General features: G+C 36.4%; 1 protein-coding gene across 1 annotated transcript in view; it reads right to left on the bottom strand.

Annotated features, from left to right (window-relative positions):
• LOC114086516 (uncharacterized) overlaps positions 1 to 14,152 on the bottom strand; it is a 110,934-nt gene that overhangs the window by 11,340 nt on the left and 85,442 nt on the right. The window contains exons 9-10 of the mRNA XM_071612811.1: positions 2,717 to 2,874; positions 1,057 to 1,099 (exon numbers count right to left, since the gene is read on the bottom strand). Coding sequence (XP_071468912.1) covers positions 1,057 to 1,099; positions 2,717 to 2,874 — 201 coding nt within the window. The remainder of the gene's footprint in view (positions 1 to 1,056; positions 1,100 to 2,716; positions 2,875 to 14,152) is intronic.

The following is a 14,152-nucleotide window of genomic DNA, read 5'->3' as shown; positions in this document are numbered from 1 at the left end:
TGGGAGTTTGGGTGTTCAGTTTTTCACTTTGCTGCAGACACTCTGAGTGCATTAGCAGAATAGATACCTCTTAAAAATATCGAGGCTCATTAGGATGATGCATTGGAGAGATGGATGAGTGCATTGAGTGTTGTGTTCCAGGCAAAATGAAACACATGTCCTGCTGTTTGTCATATGATGATGTTTGTGATTGTTCTGAAAGGACAGTCATGAGACAAGGTATATTCATACTCAATCTGAATTTTCCCAAATGCACAAGAACCAAAATATAGAGAGAACATAATCGATGCTAAATGCCTTTCGCCTGCATGCCAATTTGTGAGGGATAAGCATATTTAAAGAAAATCTATAACCTCATTATAAATCATATCCATAGCATAAAAATGAAACAATTGAGTATTAAAGCAATTTTTTTTTTTTCTCGACAAGGCTGTATATAGTACAAGCTCAGAAAGAGAACTATTGAATGCCTTAGGGGCTGAAGTGATGACTCACTTGCTGGTGTTGATGAAGTTATCTATCACTTTACAGGTAAACTCTAAATTAAAAATGATATTGCTTCAAAATTGGGAATCCTGAGTGGAAATGAATATTGAAAGTTGGCCTGATATGTCTATAGAACAACAATATGAGAATAAAGCACTGTATATCCAAATATAACGATAAAAATTTGCTCAGCCACCAGTACCATCATGAGATACCTCTGAGATCTTATCCTTTGGGGGTGTAAAGAAAACAGCAACGTTGGTTTATTATCATGGGGAACTACTGGACTGCTCTGTGTGAAACAGAAATTCCACCCCAGTTTGTGACTCCCTATTGAGTCTTACTGGGAAGGATGTCATACAAACCCCTGAAAATAAAAAGAACAGCAAGAATGCAAGCTTCCCCACAGGATCTGAGCAGAAAACCCTATTGACTTAACATCCTCTTTCTGAGCTTTTAGAACAGATCTAAGAAGTCCCTGGGTGGACTGCATGACATTTAACTTGTTCCTTTTCCCCTCTAAAAAGAAAAGCAAAACGAAGGCAGAGATAAATATCAAGGAAACCTTACCTGGTGAATAGGATGGGCCGCTTTTTCCATTGCCTCAAGCCACCTGCAAGACAGTAAAATGAAAGGAGCTATCCTTGGGGACTGGATTAGTGTCATTTAGAGGGGCTTGTTTTTGCCAAATCCACCATTCAGACAGAACAGTCCTGGGGCAAGGATGTATTTTATTGCACTAAGTTCTTGGGTGAAGGGCAACATATTCTTGCAAAATTAGGTTTACTATGTGACAAAATCCCACCTCCAATAGCTACATTAAAAATAAATTATTTCTATCCCCTCCTTAACTATTGTTTAATTAGTATCTGAGAGAAAAATTATTCATTCTTTATTTTTCCAAGGTATGAAATTTATTAACACCAGCAGACCTGATAATAATTGGTATATTAATGGTAAGGCACTGTCTATTAAAATATGGAAAGACTAGTAAACGCTCCATCCTGAGTCCTTTCCCCAAGTGTTCCTTGGATATAGTGGCCACCTTTAGTACAGCATTAGTGTCCATTCTTTTTTTTGGGGGGGAGGGGTAGGTACTGGGGATTGAACTCAGGGGTACTCAACAACTGACCCACATCCTCAGCCCTATTTTGTATTTTATTTAGGGTCTCACTGAATTGCTTAGCACCTCGCCATTACTGAGGCTGGCTTTGAACTTGCAATCCTCCTGTCTTAGCCTCCTAAGCCGCTAGGCTTACAGGCATGCGCCACTGTGCCCAGCTTAGTGTTCATTCTTGAAGGTTGAATTTTCTTAGTCTTCCCTCCTTAGACAGACATGATTAGAAATCATATCCACTGCATAAAAATGAAACTATTCCAGTATTAAAGTGATTTTTTCCCTCAACAGTTAGCATGTTTATTATTGATAATAATAATACAATAATAATATTAATAATAATAATATTAATAATAATACAATATTTATTATTGATGGCAGACCTATCAAATGCCATCAATAATAAACTCTCTGATCCACTGCCTTTCTTGTATTTACTCCCTATCCTTCATTCTATCCACCCCTCACTCCAGATAAGCAGCATTTTCACTGCAAGTTTCCAGTTGATTTACTGGATTTCCCAGTGAACTCCATTTCCTCTGGAAGACAGGATAAGTAATAATCATGGTGGCTGAATGGTCATAGCTTACAGGACACTTTCTTAGAAATTTATGCACACTTCTCCCTTTGGGTATTGTGTTCACAAAATGTCAACTGTGTTCACACTCCTCAAAACTATACAAATTAATTAATCAAGCTCATCTCAGTGTGGTGTATTAAGCTTCAATCCTTCTACATTATTTTTATACCTAAGACTATCAGTCTAATTAGCTTCAAATAAATCTATCTGGCAGTTTTGGGGGATACTAGGTGTGAATTCTAGCAGTATTGAGTTTTTTTTTTTTTTTTTTCAGAAAACACAGAAATCTAAAGCAATTGAATTAGCAAAACATACTTATTTTCTTTAGAAATTCTCTTAGCAAAAAACCTGACGGCATAATGAAAAAAGTAATCTTCTCACACCTAAGGGAGAAAACAACCAACTTGTTGACTCATGCTATAAATTTGTCATTCCCTTTTCTACTTCAACTGCCAAGAATCTTTTAGGCTGTCATTGAAGAAGCATTTTTCCATTCAAAATGAAACTGGTAGGGTAAAAGATTAATGAATTACCTTTTCATTTCTTGGTTTGAAGTTGCACAGAGGCAAAGACTTCTATTTCCAGGTGGAGGGACACAGTTAAACACAAATGATTTTCCCAAGCTGCTATCAATACCAACTTCTGCACCTTCTAACTTTATTACCTCTAGAGGTGGCCACTTTCCTTCATCCTGTAATTGATAAGGAAGATGTTAAGTATTGATGCTGTAATTACATAGACAAGGGAGAAAATGAGAGAGAGAGAGAAGGAAGACTAAAATGATTGCTTTAAATTGATTTTTTGGTTCTGTCATGAAAATAAAAACAAAAAGTTTTTGCAGGTGGCACATATTTCTTAATATAGTTCATGGAATTCCAAATTTTCTACCTGTGATATTTTTTCACATCATTTTTGAACACCCACTATTAATATGTGTTTCATTTATGACAGCTTAGGAAAGTATCAATAATTATTAATGCCCATTTTTTTCTATCAGAAATAAAGAATAGCAAAAGAATTAACATCACAAAATATACATGGTTGGTAGTGACATAACATCTCAACTTAGTACCTATAGTTATTGTATATTTTATGCTTATTGTGTGTCAGGCCTCTTCTAAATTCTTTACATCTATTAATTGATTATCCTCACAAATGCAAATGAGGAAGTTACTCTTATCATACCCACAAGCTCAGTGAAACTGAAGAACATTTTTGTTTTTTTTTTTTTTTTGGGGGGGGGACTGGGGATTGAACCCAGGGCACTTTAACACTCAGCTACATCTCCAGCCCCTTTTATATTTTTGAGACAGAATCTTGTTGTTTGGGGACTTTTAATTGCTAAGGCTAACCTTGAACTTGCGACCCTCCTGCCTCAGTGTCCTGAGTCACTACGATTACATGCAAGAACATTTTTCTTTAAAGGACAGTCCTTTAACATACCATAATACTCATGTAAACTGAAAATCATTTTGTACTAAGTCTTTTCTTATTTGTACTTATTTTACAATTATTTCCCAAAACATCCTGTCCACTATACATATTTGTTCTAAAAATATCTACTGTAGATATAATTTACATACCATGAAGCCATTCATTCTACAAGTACAACTCAATGGTTTACGTTAAATTTATATTTAGGAAATTAGCATCATAATTCAATTTCAGAACTTTCCCATTAACCCTAAAATTTCCTCTGAGACATTTGTAAATTGCAACTATCTCCTTCCTATCAAAAACAACCAAAGACATATTTTCTATGTTTATATAGTTGCAACTTCTGGACATTTAATACAAGTGGAATTACAAAATATGTAATCTTTTGTGACTGATTGCTTTCACTTAGTGTAATGTTTTCAAGTTTCTTCTATGTTGTAGCACTTATCAATATGTCATTTCCTTTTATTGCTGAATTATATTCTGTTGCATGGATATGCCACATTTCATTTATCCATGCCCAAATTGATGACATTTTTTTCAGTTTTGTGCTATTTTGAATAACACTGCTATGAATATTTGCACATATATCTTGGATATATGCTTTCATTTCTCTTTCATAGGTAACTAAGAGTGAATTTTCTGGGTCATATGGTAAGTTTATTTTCAACTTTACAAGAAATGGCCAAATTATATTCCCAAGTGACTGTACCATTCTACATTTCCCCCACCACAGAATGGATTTCCCAGATTCTCTACACCCTCATAATAATCAGCAATGTTTGTATTTTTGATAGACACCCTACTACATGTATGGTGGTATCTCATTTTCTAAAGGCAGATAATGTAGAACACCATGTAATATGCTTATTGACTATTGAAATGTCTTCTTTGGTGAAATGTCTCTTGTTTAGTCAGTGTTTTTCAAATATTTCATGAGAAAAATATTTTCTGAGAAATCAAGTAATAAATGAAACAGAGAACTTAATGCCTGGTATAATAGCTCTGTGTTCCTATATGACATCTATCAAATTTCTGATTTCTTGAGTCACTGGAATTTGGGGACTTCTGGCTCTAGAGTCAGCAGTTGATGGTTGTGATATTCAACATCCAGGTGTCAGAGTATCTCCTGATACCATTAGCTTTCCTGAAATAGCACAGAGTCTAAAATTTTTATCTGCTTTGTTATATATCGGAACGTTGGCATATCTTATAATAATAATAGTGCATGGCCAGTAATATATTAGGAACTAGAAGAATATATTTTCATTTGCTTTAATGAGGATAAAGACCATGTGCCTATACAAAGAGGCTAATTTTTTATCCTTTTCCTTTTTCTTAAATGACAAAAATATATAAAAATGAAGCTTGGAGGTTTTACTCTGTTGGTAAGAGATTGGTATGTTCATTTGCTAAAAGCAGATACTCACTGGGTCTGCTTTCTGTGGACCCATTTTACAGATAGGATGGTACAGTATATTGGCCTCTGTGTCAGTGCTGTTTAGTCTCACTCTACTGCCAGTACTCTCTCACATCCTTTGCTGTAGAATTCATAAAGGTTCACTTATACAGCTCATGACACACAGCCAAGAATAGTACCTCAAGTCATGAGCAGAAACAGAGACTGTTTCCCTTCTGCTCAAGTTTCTTCTGTTTTAGAAAATGGATTACCGAGTGAGCTGTATTTAAAAACGAGGGCTACTCTCTCTTCCACGTTCTCCATCATGGCCCAGATTCCACTTTTACTAATCTCAGCTGCTGCCTCATTGCCCCTGTTTATGAGCCTGCTCTGGCCCTTGGAGCAGCTTCAGTAAAACCATGGTCACAGAGCCTGGCTCACAGGGGTCGGTGCTCCTGCAGCTGCACTGACTCATCCTATTTTTTTTCCTCTCAGTTTCAACATCCCAGGCACCTTTAAATTGCACTCTTGTGGAGATGCAGATGTTAAGAAAAGGTTGTCCAATTAGCCTAATCCTAATGCTGCCTGGATGATGGTGCCACATTCTCCAATCAGATGTTTTCTAGAGATAAAGGACAATTAGAATCCCTCTTGTACTTCACTGTCATGCCCCTGAGGCTTTTAACTCGTCCCTTAAGCAAAACTCTATCCCTCAGTTTGGCAATGAATATTAAACTGGTTCTGTTTGATTTCCTCCCCACAGCTCTGCCAAAAGTCCCTCTTCTGTCAGTGCTAGAACAATGAAGATTTCTTTAAGACTCTGGTTTCCCCACAATTTTACATTTTCCTGTCCAAGGCGCAGAAATTCTTTAACTCCAATTTTCTATTCCTGAGCCAAGTCATAGATGCAGCTGCTTCATGCGTGCAGGATTGATTAAAATGGCAGGGATGCTGGAGGGATTTATCAAGGAATTGTTTCATGATGTCCAGAAGCTATAGACTGAGAATAAGGGAATTTGGGCTGTTCATGCCAGATGGCACTGGGTGATGTTGACATTGTCTATCATGGAGAGAATACTTCTGCAGAAATAATCCCAAAGGTCAGGATGTTCAGAAAAAGGGAACAGTAAGCAATAATAATGACAAAAACTCAACCCAGAGTGAATCCACTTCTAAATTAAATTATTTCTTCAGAGAAAAATACAGACAAGGACATTTGTATCTTTCTGCAATCTGGCTCTGCTAAAATAAAATTACCTACACATATTTTTGAATCATTTGCTTTGGTCAAAATTTTGGTTTAAATATGCTAGAAATTATTTGTTGATGTCAGACCTCCTAGTCTAAGAGAAGAGAAAATGTGGGGACACTGTACTGATATGTTTCATTTTATCCAGAGACACAGCCATGAAAATCCACAAACTAAGGAGGTGGGAAAGGCATCTTTAGCTATGGGAGAGATCTAATTCTCAGTGGGGAAAACAGAGCCAAGATAAATTTAGAGGGAAGAAAAAGCATGTCCTAAAGCAAAACATCACATGAAAGGGTACATGAAATACACAGCTAGGGAGCTCTATTTAAAGCTGGAAGGTTGAAGCAAATTGAGGAATGTGTGTCCCTCCGAGCCTTATTAATGATGCTGAGAGCCCTTTATCTCTAGGTGGCAATTTAAAGTCATCCCCTCCTTGTCAGTGACTGAAACCATCACTCCTAGATAGCTATGAGATGATGGCCTCTGTCCATGTCACAGCTGATGGGATCAGGAGAGCAGCAAAACTACATGGGAAAAAGGAAAGAGACATAAAAGAGTGATTTCACTTTTGCTATCTTTGTTCTGTGAATAAATAAGTCTTGGCTCTCAGAGCACTGGAGACCCTCATTATACCACTCAAGATTATTTATGTATGCAAACATTTATGTATGTATGTATGTATTTATGCTTTTTTACCCCACCCCCTCCAGGTAGGCAGGATGGAAAAGGATGGAAAAGATTAGAAAACTGAAGGTAAAATAAATAGGCAAATGTGACCCTTATTCATGGACAATACTGGGTTTCCTGTCAAAGCTTTACAGATTTGACATTTCTCTTTTACTTTGATCAAAGAATTGAGATGAATACAATTCCAGGGCTTCCAAAGTTGCAGCAATTCTGCAACATCAGAAGACAAGTACTTACATTAGATATTTAATCCTTAAGTATAGTTCTGATTCCCTGTTTTTAGAAAAATGCCTGACTGCATATGTGACATCAGCAGAGGTAACTGGCTGCAAACTCAGAATTTTGTGCTTTCCTTTTCAGCTTTCCTGGAGTAGGGAATCATGTTTTAGGAGTGATAAATACATGCTGGCTGCACCATGTTGTTTCCTGGCACCAAGGAGACTCCAGGCTCCAGGAAACACTGGCAACCCTTGCAACTGAATGAGTTCATCTGTACCAGACCAGTGATGATCCTGTGCCCAGACAGACAGGCTTCCACTGGAAAAATAGCCAAGGAGAGGGGTGCCAGTGTACTGGAGTCTGGGCTGCCAGGGCTCCACAGCTTTGAAGAGACATTTCTGGCCTCAATCACATGGCTTATTTGTCACCATTTTTCTTGGCTCCTAAACCATCCCTTAGAGTATGACAATTACCACCCAATACTTTTTTTTTTAATTTTTTATTGTTGGTTGTTCAAAACATTACATAGTTCTTGACATATCATATTTCACACTTTGATTCAAGTGGGTTATGAACTCCCATTTTTACCCCGTATACAGATTGCAGAATCATATCAGTTACACATCCATTGATTTACATGTTGCCATACTAGTGTCTGTTGTATTCTGCTGCCTTTCCTATCCTCTACTATCCCCCCTCCCCTCCCCTCTTCTCTCTCTACCCCCTCTACTGTCATTCACCCAATACTTTTTTCATAGCAGAAAGACTCTGAAGGGTGACACTGAGACATAGTCATGACCTTGTTGGCAGTCAGAGTTGCAAGGTCAACTGAAAAAGGCCTTCATTCTGCATCTTAAACTCAATTACATAGTTATCCTAATAGGTTGCCTGCTTAACTTAGTGTATGGTGTAGTTCCTCTTATCTTGGGAGGGTACATTCCAAGAACCCCAGTGGATGCCTGGAAGACACACACACACACACACACACACACACACACACGCATTTTTTATATGCCCTTCAGCATTACCACATCCTACTAGAGTTAATTTGTTATTCCGTGTTTAGTATGCCAGTACCTCCTTTGCATCACTACTCTTATACTTCAGACCATTATTAACCAAAATAAAATTAACCCAAGTTCTGTAATACAATAATAGGGGATCTGATGATCAAGTTGGCTACTAAGTGATTAATAGGTGGTAGCATGGACAGTGTTGATATGCTAAACAAAGGGATGATTCACATCCTGAGTAGGATGAAACTGGACAATGTGAGATTTCATCATGTTAATCAGAATGGCATGCAATTGTAAATTTATGAATTGTTTATTTCTGGAATTTTCCATTTGGGATTTTTGGAACACAACTGACCATGGGTAACTTAAATCTTGTAGAGTGAAACTGTGGATAAGTGAAGACAGTTGATTATTCATTTTTAGATGGATTCTAAAGCTAGAAAACATGGGGCATACCATTTACTAGGTCATTTATGTGACCTTAGGCAAATTACTTAATCTTTCTGTACCTCAACTTTCTGATCTTTAAAATGGGATTGTTTAAAATGGGATTGTTGAGTTAATATATGCATAAAGTGTTCAGAACATTGTGTGGCTCTTCAAAAGTGATGTTAGCTTCCATTATTACACAGAAATTTGATAAGAGTGATAATCTAAAGAAACAATTACCCAAGAAGCATTTTAATATGGATAACAGTGTAACTTTATTTAAAATAAGCTTCTCTCTCTATATATATTTTTCCACTCTAACAATTACAGACCTCATGAACAAGGGAAAAAGCTTAATCTCTGTTAATTTCAGTATCTTCATTTGTAAAATGGGGCTGAGAACATGTTTCTTTGAGAGGATAAGACCATGTATGTAAAGTGTTTGTCATATAATAACTATTCAATGAAGGTTGTTTTTTCTCCCCCATTTGGGGTTCCCTTTAAGTTTGTGTATAAACAAAAATCACCAAAATATTCCTAGGAGTCAAACAAGCTGTGTTAAAAAAAAAAAAAGATCTTGCTTCAGCATCAGTGATGGTCATTTCTGGGAGGAAGGCTGGTCTGGGGCCAGGGTGGGGTGAGCATGTAGTGGGAGTTGGTTGGAGGGAAAGATGGCAGAGAGGGGAGGGAGGCTGGGTGGCTTGACTTTTCTATCTTAAACTCTCTTTGACACTCTTTTGTCTTTCTCTCTTCTCTCAATCTCTCTCTCTCTCTCTCTCTCTCTCTCTCTCTCTCTCTCTCTCTCTCTCCCACACACACACACAACACACACAACACACACACACAAACATACACAACACACACACACACACCCATCTTTGTTTTTGTGTTTTCTGAAGAACACTGAAAAAATTATACTCTTGTTATTTCTCCTTCTTCTTCTTCCTCCTCCTCCTTCTTTTCCCCCTTCTCACCCCCCAACCTTGTTCACCTGTTTTCTTTCTTTTGGTGGTACTGGAGTACTGAATCCTAGGCCTCAGGAGTATCAAACAAAACTGTACCACTAAGCTACAACTCAGCCTCACTGTGTTGTTTCTATTTACTGAATGAATCCAGACTGATACTAATGGACATATCAAAAATATCCAATGGAAGCTCTCCAATTGATTCCGATGCCCCTTTATAATTTGGTTCCATCATATCTATCAGATTTCATTAATCAGTGGCAGAGCACTTGCCTAGCATGTGTGAGGCACTGGGTTCGATCCTCAGCACCACATAAAAATAAATAGAAATATCGTGTCTATCTACAACTAAAACAAATATTTAAAATTTTTTCATTAATTATCATCTGTCCTAGATTACATCATACTCATTCCTTCTCTGCCTGTGCTCAAGACCCCCTCATCATTTCATTCATGCTCCCATTTCTTCTCCTTCATGGACATCCTAACTATTCTTCAAGGTCCAGTTCAAATTTCTCTTCCTTTGTGAAATATTCTTTGCTTCCTATAGGTATTACCAACCAGTTTCTCTCTTCCTACACAATATGCTCATGCCACAAAATTGAGTGCCTTGTGCATATTTTCTTTGTAACATTTCCACGATTGAACTATTATTATGCACCACACACTAAACTATGAAACTGGGAAACAGGATGAGTGATGATGCTGATGATAATTGGTTTCCTGAGTGTGAATTACTTTCCAGATATTTTTATGTTATCTTATTTAATTCTTAAGATTTTTATAGGATAAATTACTCCTCACATTTTATATATGAAAAAACTGGGGCATAGCGTTTCTTGTCCATGTGCATGCAGTAAAACAGTCTTTGGGAAAGCAGCAATTCAACACAGGGTGAGCCTGAGACTCCTTTCTGCAAGGTCATAGGTATCATTCATAGAAATGTTTGTAGGGGAAAGCTTGCTGGAAGGGACCAATTAAGGAGTGAATTTAAAATTTTAAATCTTATTTTTAATTAAAGATCATGATAAAATATATACTACATAAAATTTATCATTTTAAAGATTTTAAAGTGTAGTCATAACCATGGCTACAGAACTTCAGAACTTTCTTTATCTTCCCAAACTTAAACCCTATATTCATCAATAATAACTCCCCACCCTCTGCCACCTGTCCCCAGTCCCTGGAAATTGCCATTCTACTTCCTGTCTCTATGAATTTGACTACTTAGGTACCCCACATAAGTGGAATTATACCATATTTACATTTTTGTGATTAGCTTACTATGCTCAGCATAATGTCTTCAAGGTCATCCATATTATAGAATTTGTTGGAACTTTCTTCCTTGTTAAGACTGAATAATATGCTACTATATGCATATACCATACTTTGTTACTCACCTAACCATGAATGGAAACCTAGGTTGCTTCCATCTTTTGACTATTATGGATAATGCTGCTATGAACATGGTGTACAAACAACTACCCAAGTCCCTGGTTTCATTTTTCTTGGGGCATGTACCCAGAAGTAGAATTTCTTGATTATATGGTAATCCTGTTGAATTTTCTGAAGAACTGCCATATTTTATTTCATAGGAATTGCACCATTTTACATTCCCACCAGCAGTGTTTAAGTGTCCAATTTTTCCTCATCCTTGCCAACACTTGTTATTTCCGTTTTTTTTTTTTTTTAAATAATAGCTATTCTAATGAGAATGGAGTGATATCTCACTGTGGTCTTAATTTGCTTTTCCGTAATGATTAGTGGCATTGTTCATCTTTTCATGTGCTTGTGGGAAATTTCCACATCTTTGGAGAAATTGCTACTCAACTCTTTTGCTGATTTTTTAATCATGTTGCTTTTTAATTAATAAAATCTTAATAGACAAATAAAACTCATATTGTCATGTACAACAAGATGCTTTTATATATATATATATATATATATATATATATATATATATATATATATATATATTGAGGAATGGCTAAATTTAAGTAACAAATGTGTTACCTCACATACTTCTCACTTTTTGTGGAGAGAACACTGTAAAAATCTACTTAGTTATTTTTACAATTTAATTATCTCTTCTGGGAGATTCTTCATCTAATACTATATGTATGGGTCTGTGCACTCCCCTAACAGCTACTATATAATTAAAGGGTTTCTTCTTTCTCTGAGAAATCAAATGAGATTAGCAAACTGGGAATATGGTTTATTGTCCTGACGTAAGATACCATAAGATCAGGGTATCCCCTTTTTAGAAGATAGAGGTATAAAAACAAGGGAAGAGAAAACAATATATGCTAAATTGTGAGAAATCTCTTTGTGCATATGAAAATTAAAGCTGTCTTCTGATTTAGTATTTCTAATGAATAACAGAATCCTTCCCACTGAACCTACCTCAGCTGAGAGAACCCATCCTGTGATTCACTGTGAAAACCTACAGAGGTAATACAAAGGATTGGAACCCTCTCTGTCCTTGTACTAGTTCCTTCATCATGCCCACAGAATTAACTGGAATTTCTAGCAAACTCCTTTCTGTCTAATCTCAAGAAATCTTCTCAATGGTTCAGATATTAGACAAAAAGGAAACTTTTATCAGCATGGTGATAAGAGTAGTGTAGTTGATTTACAAACACTGTTTAGCTTTGTCTTAAGTGAAGACTAAAATGGCAGCAGAATAACTCTTTATTCCTGATTCTTCTTCATATCTTGAAATTTGCCTTACTATTCCTTTTTGATTTTGGCTAGGTTATAAAACACTCTACTATGGGGGTCACATTATCTTCATTCTACAAATGAGGAGATGGAGGCAATTTTTGACTAAGGAAATACCATAAATAGGTGGTAAAGCAGGATATGAACAGAGGTTTATCTAACCACAAAATTAGACTGTCTCCACAAAATGAGATTTATTTCATAAGGGACAAATGTGCAAAAATGCCACAGTCTCATTAACCCTGGAGGTTAGGGATATCATTATCTCCATCTTACAGTGGAGGATAAAGCCTTAGAGAAGCTTCTTGAATTAACCATGTCCACTAAGGTAGTCAGAAGCTGAGTAGTATCTTTATGACTTAGAGCTGGTGTTCAATCTCTTGTTAGCTGCTATTTCATCTGGTCTTATGGACTCATATAGATATAAGCTCCATCAGATCAGGATTAGGTGTTTTTCCTCAGATAGTAGGTAAGACATCACTGAGTCCCAAGGAAATGCTCTTTTAAACACACATTGATGCAGGTGGACAACTGTTAAGGGGTCCATAATCCTAATATCCAGCATGAAGATTTCTTATGGTACCTTGTTGTATTTCTTAGCAACAGTTTCTTTTAACTTTTATAGAAGTAAGTCCCCTTAATTCTTTTTTTTCAAGCAGTTTCTCCCTCTCCCTGGAATTGGGTAAAGAGCACTTGTCTGATGGCTTTGGCCTTCTTTCCACCCTCAAGGCCCCACTAAGATAGAAAACTATTCTCTTGGGACATGCTGTTCTGAACAGATGGACTGAGCCAAAAGGAGGCCTGGCTTTAGACTGGCGTGAAGAAGTGGAAAAGGGATTCTAATCACTGACTGTACCAGGGCTTTAGGATGTTCTGTAGCTTTATTAATATGTAGCACATTTTCACAGAAGCAGAATTGACTAGGTATTAATTTTCCCTTCAGTGGAAAAACACTTTTAACCTCAAAACTAAGTGATATTCTCTCATAAAACATTTTAACTCTATGAGCACTAATTTTATTCCACTCTCACAAAATTTAAAAAAAAAAAGATGAATCCTACTAGAGTGCTATAGCTGAGAGACAATATTCCATGGAATAGGAGACTGTGGTTTATTGAAAATATTATTGAAAATAAGATCAATAAGGAATGAATACCTTTAATTTTCTGCCTATTTTGTTCCAAGGATTCTACTAGATGCATTAGATGTTGATACATATAATACCAACAATATCTTCTTATGATCTGTATCATCACCTTTTATGCCAAGTTGAATTATGCAAATTTGGATTAGCATTATGTAAACATCAGGTACAAAATCAGAAATAAACTGAATACCCTCAAATTAAATTTAAAAATTGATGAGTATTTTGAAGCACCCATGTGGGCCAAGAAAACTTAGTTCACTCTATTGGCACAGATATTGCTCCTTTATCTGGCAATGAAAATACCTGTCGTTCTTTGTCAAGATTAATTTTGAATTCCATTAGCACTTGGGAATGTATTCCTTGCCAAAACTGCAATTGTCTCAAATTGTAATTCCAGAAAGTATAAGGCAGTGTATTCCTTCTACGTAGTGAATAATCAATAAATAATCATTTGGTTGATTTGACAGGACCAGACAAGATAAAAGGGAAGTGCAGTCAGGCAGAAGCTGGTTAGTCCTATGCCTTTAGAATGTGAGCCTGTCCACTCTTCTTTCATTCCTTCCTAGATCATGGCCAAGGTTTGGGATTCCAGCTGAGGCTGCATGATAATATGTGATGTCCAACTGAGTACCATTTAGACCCTTTAATTTTTTTTTTTTTTAAATTAAGTTCTAATTAGTTATACATGACAGTAGAA

Source organism: Marmota flaviventris, chromosome 5 (assembly GCF_047511675.1).
Source record: "Marmota flaviventris isolate mMarFla1 chromosome 5, mMarFla1.hap1, whole genome shotgun sequence".
Taxonomy (NCBI): Eukaryota; Metazoa; Chordata; class Mammalia; order Rodentia; family Sciuridae; genus Marmota; species Marmota flaviventris.
Note: the sequence above shows the minus strand (reverse complement) of the source record. Positions and strands in the feature narration are given on the sequence as shown.